The sequence below is a fragment of the Phyllobates terribilis genome, unplaced genomic scaffold (assembly GCF_046119375.1).
Source record: "Phyllobates terribilis strain yellow unplaced genomic scaffold, ASM4611937v1 Scaffold_13__5_contigs__length_258822181, whole genome shotgun sequence".
Classification (NCBI taxonomy): Eukaryota; Metazoa; Chordata; class Amphibia; order Anura; family Dendrobatidae; genus Phyllobates; species Phyllobates terribilis.
This window is the reverse complement of record NW_027362773.1, coordinates 212,054,027-212,063,461: the sequence shown is the minus strand read 5'-3', so window position 1 is coordinate 212,063,461 and position 9,435 is coordinate 212,054,027. Positions and strand designations below refer to the sequence as shown.

The following is a 9,435-nucleotide window of genomic DNA, read 5'->3' as shown; positions in this document are numbered from 1 at the left end:
AAAAAAGCGTGGAGCTCACGGTAGCCATGTTTGATGTGGGCACAGAAACCTGTGTCAAAGTGTATCTCCAATATATATACTGTCTGCACCTCAGTATGTGCAAGGTCGCTACATGTTAAGAAAAAAAGAAAAAATAATAATAAAAATAAATGTCTATTTCCGCCCTTTCCATCATGGCCGTCGTCAACTTCCAGGTCACATGACAGCATCACCGGAAGTGGGGCCATTTCGCGGCTGAATTATTATTATTTATTTATTTTTTTTTGTAATCGGGTGCAGTATGGAGTTGAGCGCCGAGGACGGCAGCCTTCTGAAGCTGGAGCCCCTGGTTAACCAGTGGGTGCTGGAATACTTTTTCCATCTTTACGTGGACGCCTTCAAAAACTGCCGAAAGGAGGACTTCGCCCAGATCCGGGACATCGTGTCGAGTAAGGAGCGGTTGACAGCTGTACAGGAAGGCGCCCAGCAGGTGGCGCACTATTACAGGATATGTTATTTATTTACTGAAAGGTGCCAGCAGGTGGCGCACTGTTTAATGGATTGTTTTATCAATCGGTTATTTACTGAAAAATGCCAGCAGGTGGCGCACTTTACAGGATTGTTTTACCAATGTTATTTACAGAAAAACGCCAGCAGGTGGCGCACTTTACACGGTTGTTTTACCAATGTTATTTACTGGAAAATGCCAGCAAGGTGGCGCACTTTACACGGTTGTTTTACCAATGTTATTTACTGGAAAACGCCAGCAGGTGGCGCACTTTACACGGTTGTTTTACCAATGTTATTTACTGGAAAACGCCAGCAGGTGGCACACTTTACACAGTTGTGTTACCAATGTTATTTACTGGAAACCGCCAGCAGGTGGCGCACTTTACACAGTTGTGTTACCAATGTTATTTACTGAAAACGCCAGCAGGTGGCGCACCTTACACAGTTGTGTTACCAATGTTATTTACTGGAAACCGCCAGCAGGTGGCGCACCTTACACAGTTGTGTTACCAATGTTATTTACTGAAAACGCCAGCAGGTGGTGCACCTTACACAGTTGTGTTACCAATGTTATTTACTGAAAACGCCAGCAGGTGGCGCACTTTACACAGTTGTGTTACCAATGTTATTTACTGAAAACGCCAGCAGTTGACACAACTATTTTTATGTTCTTGGAACCGATGGTGAGAGGTGTGAAATTTTTTTTTTTTAGACTTCAAAAATAAATATTTTTTTTATCAGAGTATTGTAAAATTACCAATCTTAGGTGTACAAACATGGCAGACCCATGTGGTTTTCATTAAACCACTGGCAGTAACGATAATTGGCTTCCCTGAATCATGTTGCGAGGAAGTCGATAGACACTTTCCTCTGTTTCCAACCCCTTAAGTGCGCTGGTGTTGTTTCACTGTGGCACCTAAGGGGTTACAGTTCTCCGATTGCTGCGGTTAGCCTCGGGCGCCGTCTGTATGACGCTGCTCCATACATGCAGCGCGTATGTTATGCACTGGAATGACGGATGTTACAAATCTGGGCATAACGGGCCCTGGTACTTGCCCGGGTATCGGCACCTACTATGCAGCCATCAGTTTTTCCAAGAACTGATATAGAGAATATATTTACAGTGACTGATTTATCTGCTCTGAACTACATTTCCAATAATGCTTTGCTCCCTTTTTCCGCCACTATAATTAAAGGGGTTGTTCCTTTTGGGGCCATTTTTGTTTTTTCTTAAGTGCATGTAGTTGGGGCTAAAAATAATTTTTGCTCTTGGGTTTCATTACAACTTTCGCACCGTTTGCTTCGCTCTGTCGCCTGCGTCCTCTTTGCGATCAGCTGTTGCACTATTGCCAAATCCCATAAATGTCGTCGATCGCACTTCTGTCCCAGAATTGCAGCTGTCGGCCATTCCTGTCTCCTTATTTCATCCCTTTTTTTTTTTTATAGTTTTAATCCAGCGACGTTTAAAATGTGCGGAGAAGAACTCCCAACTTCTACGTATCATGCAGCTCCTCTCCTGTGTGGAGGAAGGGGATGATCTCGGTAAGTAGAGCGGGAATATAAGGCGGCCGCCGCTCCTCACCTTTCAGTCTCCCACTTTCCTTGTCCCTTACCTTTCTTTCTCCGCGCAGGAGATAACTTTCTGCAGCTTTGATTTGCCGCGGACCCGGTACGTTCTGGTGAGAATCGCTCGCCATCCTCCTTCTATAAAGCAATGATTATTTCTGTATCCTCAGACTGTACGTTTGATGAAGACAAAAAGGATTCGCCGCTGGAATCAGCTGTTGAAGTCATAGACACGATAAACAGGTGGTTCCCTGCGGATCTCATCAATGCCAACAAGCAAATGCTGAAAGAGGCGGTAAGGGGTATTGTCTTACAGTGACTTAACTTGTTTTCTTTGGAGAACCCCTTTATCACCTATTTACCGAGCCTGGCCCGCAGGGGGGAGCCTAGCACTTGTTCTAGAAAATCGGTCGTGTGCACAAGGCCTTAGTCAGAGAAGACGGGAGCATTTATAAACAGCTTCTGTCTTCTACTTCTTACAGCACCGACCTCCTGCTCGGTTGTAGGACCTAGAAAGTTTTGGCCCCTAAAGGCTCCGGACCCGCAAAGGATGGACACATGTCCTGTAGCTCAGTGTTGTTGCATCGTCCTTTCTCTTCCAGGCAGTGGTCGTCTGTATACAGAAGCAGCGGTTTGGCAGAGCCAGGAACATCTTGAAGAAGTACATTAGTAACAGCAAAAATACCAGAGTGAGTATCAGCCGTCAACCCGCGCCCCTTACCCCGAGGCTTCAGGAGGGGATCTGTCTGGAGCCGCCTCTTTAAGGGCCATGTACATAAATTGACCGAGTGTTGCTTCTGGCATCAGTCACTTTTCGACATCTCGGTTGCGCAGATTTTAGGATAATCTCTGTCTCCTTCCAGCAACTGCAGGCAGATCTGCTGCACATCATCCAGGAGAGGAACGTGAAGCATCCACTGATTGCAAATTATTCCTTGTCTACAATCAAAGAGAAGGTTTATGATATGTTCAAGAGCAAGATTCAGAGCATCCCCTCCTTCTTACTGACCGTAAGTAATGGCTGATTGTCGGCGGGTCGTCACTTTGTGATCAGCGAGAGGTTAATCCTCCTGAATCCCACCGATCCTGAGAACGACTAAGCAGGATCGCCCATTTAACACCGTGCCGCCTTCAGGTTTTTTGTAGCTGCTCCGGCCCTTTAGCTGCTCCGGCCCTTTAGCTGCTCCGGCCCTTTATTTCTCAGGACTTGTGGGGGTACTGGAGGTCGTTCTGACCACCAACCTACAGATAGAATTATCCCGACTTCTCCTACCTAATCTGTTCTTGTTTTTTTTTTTTTTTTTTTTTTAAAGCTTGCACAAAAAGATTTTGCAGAGCTGAATGAAGAGTCCAAAGAAGCCCCCAACCCGGAGTCGCAGCGAGAGCTGAGCTTGGGAAACACGTCTCCTGAGGACGAGAAGACCCCCGCACCCGAAGGTCTGACTGCAGCATCACAGAGCAAAGAAGGCATGAGTCAAGAAAAAGGAGCGGGGTACGTACACTGCTGGAATAACCCTGAAGCACATAATGTGTAGGAATGGGTTAATCTCCCTCAAAGCCTTTAAGATCAAGGGTGAGCTCTTCTCAGTGAGTTCCTATATAGTTAAGGGGGTTGAAAAACATGGCTGCTTTCTATAATAGACAGCGCCACCCTTGTCTACAGGTGGTGCGTGGTATTGCAGCCCCTTAACTGATGGACAGAAGAAAGCAGCCAGGTTTGGTTGAGGTCCTCTCCTTCTGTAATGAGGCGGACTCCACACAGAAATGGGGATTGATGAGATCTATGTCCTTCTCGTCCCTCCAGGTCAGAAGTAGACCGTGGTCCCTCGTGCAGCCTGTCTGCCATAAGATCTAAGTTCTTATTACTCTGTCAAGATGACAATCCCGATGTAATATTCGGAGACCTGTGTGAGACAGACTTCTGTAGGGAAGATGCCTGTCTACAAAGGGTCTCTGCTAAAACCAGTAAGAGCCCCCGTGCTTGCTCCCCCAGAGAGGAGGCGTCCATCACGTGGGAGATGGGACAAAGGGGGTCTTTGGTGTCTCTCCACCAGTTGGTGATGGAACAGGACAGTCAGCAGGAAAACGAAGAAGAGGAAGATAAAGGGGAGACCGTCAGCGAGGAGGAGCCCCAGCGGCCGAAGCGCAGCAACGAGTCTGTCCGCAGACTATTCAGCCCGACTGTCACAAGCAAGAGGAGGAAAATCTTGTAAGCACTTAACACGACTTATTACCTGCCGGGCCTGGTAGATTTACAGAGAACCTGACCAGTCTGGGGGCTAAAAGAAAGCTTTGCAGAACGGGGCACTTTTATCCCCCGCTATATTAGAGCGGCAGAGCACGCACTCGACTGCCGCGTCATCCGTTCCCTATAGGGCTGCTGAGTGCTGCGCTCTGCTTTTTCCCGCAGAACCATAGAAAGCGGATGGGTCTGACCTTCCGATCCTCATGACCCAGCGGTCGGACCCCAGAACTAGTTTTTACCAGAAAACCCCATTCCACATATGGACGGTACGTCAGGACCTGCGTGGGTATGGAGCCGGCCACTGAAGGCCCACGTCGCCTCCATCATGTTCCTTCAGAGGAGATCAATCATTTCACTTTTTTTTTAACAAAGTTCTGAATTTTTAAAACTATTAAAATACATATTGAAAACATTTTTTATATATCTTTTTTACTACAAGTTTGGTATCACCGTAGTTATTTTATGCTCTGAAAAATCAGGTTCCCGCACATTGAACGCTGTATTGGCGGAATAGCCTTTCTTTTTTTCCAAATATCCTCCTGGAGCTCCTGTGCCGATGCTTTCCTGCTTCGCCCGCCAGTTTCTGTCCTCTCGGCCTCCATGTTGTGCCGATGCTTTCCTGCTTCCCCCGCCAGTTTCTATCCTCCAGGACCCCATGTTGTGCAATGCTTTCCTGCTGCCCTCGCCGGTCTCTGTCCTCCCTCCTAGCCCCCATGATGGCACATAACTGCTCACCAGCTGCAGCCGTCACAAGAGCTGACGCTTTAACGCTAGAGGCTGGGTGTGCAGAGACCGATGGCGGTCGTACATGTACATTGTGAAGGGGATAAAAGTGCCCTGTTCCCAGTGGCTGGACCCCCACCAATTATGTTATCACCCTTCCGAATTCACTGGACATCCCCTTTAAGTTCGGCATATACATGCTCTCAGCTACATGAGTGCAGCATTAGAGGCCGGCTCTCCAGTGATCTCTTGTGTTTGCCCTGCAGAGCTGACGATCAGGCCTCGGACAAGGTGAGTCCAGCGGAAGAGCAGGACACCTGGAGCGACGAGGACGAGCTGTTTCTCAGGAGCAGTAAGTGCCGTCTGCTCCTCAGTCAGAGTAAACTTCGCAGCTTCAAGTCCCCTAAGCAAAATGAAAAGTAAAAAAAAAAATAAGTTTTAAAAAAAAAAATCTGACCCCCCCCCCCATAAGTTGAAATCATGCCCTTTTTCCCCCCATTAAAAATGATAATAATAAAAAAATACATATATGTGGAATCGCCGCATTCAGAAAAGTCAGGGTTATTTTTATATTTTCATAAATCTATCGGTAAATGCTAAAAAATTAAAGAATGCAAAAATAGTGGTTTTTTTTTGTCATTGCAATACCAAAATAATGCTGTAACAAGCGATCAAAAAGTCACATCCATCCCAAAATGACATCAATAAAAACGTTGTCTCGCCCCTCAAAAATAAGCCGTCACACAGCTCCATCGACTGAAGAATAAAAACGTAACAGGTCTTGGAAGATGGTGACACAAAACAACCCAAAACATTTTTTGCACCACAAAAATAATTGAATAAATTGGACATGTTTGGTATCTCCATAATCGTACTGATGAGGAGAATTCTACTGCGAGGTCAGTTATACCACACAATGTACACCGTAAAGACAATCCACCCCCCAGAAAAAAAGTAGCTTTTTTTTCGCAATATTCTCCCCACTTGATTTTTTTCCAGTTGACTATGTGATAAAATGAACGGTGTCATTCAAAGGTACAACTCGTCCCACAAAAAAATAAGCCCTCATATGTCTATGTGGACAGAAAAATAAAAAAAAGTTTTGGCTCTGGGAAGAAGGGGAGGCAAAAACGGACATGTGTCATGAAGGGGTTAATAAACTTGATATCATATCTGGACATCCCCTTTAAATAAGTAGATGTTCCAGTAAACTTGACAGAAAAAATCCTCTCCGTCACTAGTGAGAAACTTTTTTTTTTTTTTTTGCAGGATCTGTGAACTGTGCAATCGGCTTTAGTAAAAAGAAGGTAAGATGGCCGCCGCGCTGCGGGGTCCTCCCTTATGTCTAAGGTGCCGCTGGATATAAAATCTGAAGATGTGATGTGTACACTTATGATAGGAAATTGCATATAGAACAATTAAAGAGATTCATGCACTAATGGCCACTTAAAGTGACAGCTCATATTTTAGCTCCTTACTGACAGCTGATGACTCCCGTGCCTGTCATTACAATCCTCCTGTGAAGGCTGGCCTGTAGCCGACGTTCATAGAAGATGGTGATTTTCTCTATACATAGCAGTGCTGATGCCCTGTTATGTATAGCACAAGCGATCGGACGATCACAGCTTCAAGTCCCCTAAGGGGACTATTAAATACAGTGAAAAGTGAGAAAAAAATGTTTTTAAAAATACACACCCGTTCAAATTGCCCCATTAAAAATAAAATACAAATACTTGCCATTTAATTATTTTTTTTAGCACTGCGTCCTTAAAAAGTCTGATCTATCAAAATATTAAATAAAATTAATGCGATCGATGAGAAAAAAAATCTATATTCCAGAATTACGTTTTTTGGGGGTTTTTTTGCCGCCAAGAAATCTTATCTAGCCCAAATTGGTATCGGTAAAAACATCAGCTCGGGGCGCAGAAAATGAGCCCTCACCCAGCCCCAGATCCTGAAAAAGGAAAACGTTACAGGTCCCGGAAAATGTTAACGCAAAGTTGTGTTTTTTTTTTTTTTTTTTTTTTTTTTCAAATTTCTGAATTTTTTTGTTTTCACCATTTAAATTAAAAATATATAAACAATGCATGTTTGGTGTCTGCGAACTCATATTGACCTGGGGAATCATATTCCATGGTCAGTTTTACCATATAGTGAACATGGTAAATAAAAACCCTAAAAACTATTGTAAAATTGCACTTTTTTTTTGCAATTTCAATGTAGTTTGGATTTTTTTCCCCACTTTCCAGTGCTTCACATGATAAAATGAACGGTGTAATTCAAAAGTACAACTCGTTCCGCAAAAAACAAGCCCTCATACGGCTATGTGGATGGGAAAATAAAAAGGTTATGGCTCTTGGAAGAAGGGGAGGAAAACATGAAATGGGTAAAGGGTTTTTTGGGTGGGAGAAAAATCTGTGCAGTCGCTGTGTGTAACTGCAGATTGGAAAATCCTGACTGTGTGCAATGTGCACGCAGTCAGGATTGTCATAGATTGCCAGAGCGAGCGAGCGGGCGGCCATGTGCCGACTCCCATATTACAGGTTGGTTATTGCTCAGGGTCAGCACATGGTGCGAGCTGAATCCCCTACAGCAGGGGTCGGCCTCCTGCAGCACTACAACTCCCAGCATGCACTTTTTTTTTTGTGTTATTGCAGAAATGGTCAAAAGAAGAAACCGAATGGATCAAGTTGGGCGTAGAAATGTATGGGGAGGGCAACTGGATGAAAATTCTGAATAAATATCCTTTCAAGAACCGCACGTCCATCATGATAAAGGACCGGTGGAGGACGATGAAGAAGCTGGCTCTGGTGTGAAGGCCGACGCCGGGGGGGACGTGATTGGCACCATCTTCACCTCTCTGAGCCGTCTCCTGTAAATATCCACAGTATATATCGTCTCTGGGAGACTTTGGTCTTTGTGTGCAGGACACATGTCTGTATCATCCGGAGCGGCGGAGCCACCGTCCACTGGAGATCCACGTTACGTGCCGTAGTCAGTGATGATGATGATGATGATGATGATGGAGCCGTACAAATCCCAGGACTGATTCTTCTCCACCCTGTCCGTCTGAGGGGTCACCGTTGGCCGTGTCGCTCTGTCCATACCATGTTTTGTTATACCCTGCTCCCCTCTCCAATAATGCTGTAAAGCCTCATTCTGCTCCTCCAGGTGAAATGTTTCCAAGGCAGAATTAAAGGATATGTCCATCTTTGGAGACGTTTTTTTAACACATAAGTGCAAGTAGTTTTGGCTAAAAATAATTTTTGCAATTGGTTCATTGCTGACTGCAGAATGAGTGAACTGAGAATCCATCAGTGAGCTCTTTGCGCTTAAGCTAGGTCTGTGCCAACTGTCAGCAGGTATGTGCCAGACTGTGTCCACAATCTTGAGTGGATGTCCATCATGGGGACCGCGCTAAAAAAACCAAAGTATACCACATGTTTTATGTCTTTTTGCTGTGGTCCTCTGTATCGGATGGCACAGTCTTGTGCACTAAAGCAAACAGTGTACAAGCACAAATCTACCAGACAGTGGCAGTAAGAATGCTTGGTAAATGGAGAAAGCTCCTGATGTATACTGTGGGCTACGTGCACAGACACAATGTCTACCTAGACTCCTCTTCCTCCTTTTGAGCTCTTTTCAGCCTATTTATGATCACAAGATGAAAGTTGATCTGAACCTTATGGTCAGAAATCAGCTGAAAGGAGGAAGATAAGGAGTTAAACTCTCCTATCCGAAAGAGCTCACTAACAGTTTCTAAGTTAACTCATCCCATAGCCATCAACAAACAGTGCAATATGGAGATCATGAAAGACAAACTGTGCATTTTTTTTAGCCATTTAAGTAAAAAAGGATTGATGATAATTCTACCCTTTAAAAGGGTGATCTGCTTACACCCATATTGATGATCTATGCATAGAATAGTGGTGGGGATTTGACACCCAGCACGTCCAGCGATCAGCTGCTGCAAGCTCTGGTGGCTGCTGGATGAAAACACTTTGAATGGATCTACTAAGCGGTCCAGGTTCTGCAGAACAGCTGAAGAAAGAATAGGAGCCGCTCTGCAGCACCTGTCAGCGACCACTACTCACTGAATTGTAGCTCTGCTACCCACGCTGAGGGTGTCAGACTCCCACCGATCATTAATATGGTGTATCCAGACAACCCCTTTAAGCATCTACCCCTGAGCCCCCTGGATATATAAAGCTGTGATTGATCGCCCTCCGTTTCCCCTCACTCAACACTCAGAAGTTTTATCTTTTCACTCTTGATAGTTGTGTTCAAAATATTTAATAGTTTTGTGTTGATGAATAAACCTCCAGTTTATTGTCCAGGAGTCACTCATTTGTGGGTTTATATTTTTTGCTTTTCCTTCGGGTGCAAAATTATGCAAAAAAACTGAAAAGCCT

General features: G+C 44.8%; 1 protein-coding gene across 3 annotated transcripts; it reads left to right on the top strand.

Annotated features, from left to right (window-relative positions):
- The first annotated feature begins 206 nt into the window (after window positions 1-206).
- TERF2 (telomeric repeat binding factor 2) lies at window positions 207-9,357 on the top strand. 3 transcript variants are annotated; one of them, XM_073659251.1, is made up of 10 exons: window positions 210-428; window positions 1,936-2,031; window positions 2,226-2,350; window positions 2,658-2,744; window positions 2,919-3,065; window positions 3,369-3,547; window positions 4,049-4,264; window positions 5,290-5,375; window positions 6,293-6,330; window positions 7,681-9,357. In XM_073659251.1, exons 1-10 carry the CDS (start codon window positions 281-283, stop codon window positions 7,837-7,839), a joined length of 1,281 nt encoding a protein of 426 aa, XP_073515352.1. In that variant the 5' UTR covers window positions 210-280; the 3' UTR covers window positions 7,840-9,357. The 3 variants fall into 3 exon arrangements, with proteins under 3 accessions (XP_073515353.1, XP_073515352.1, XP_073515351.1); XM_073659250.1 differs by having other exon boundaries at window positions 3,860-4,264; XM_073659252.1 differs by lacking the exon at window positions 4,049-4,264 and having other exon boundaries at window positions 207-428.
- Window positions 9,358-9,435: the final 78 nt, after the last annotated feature.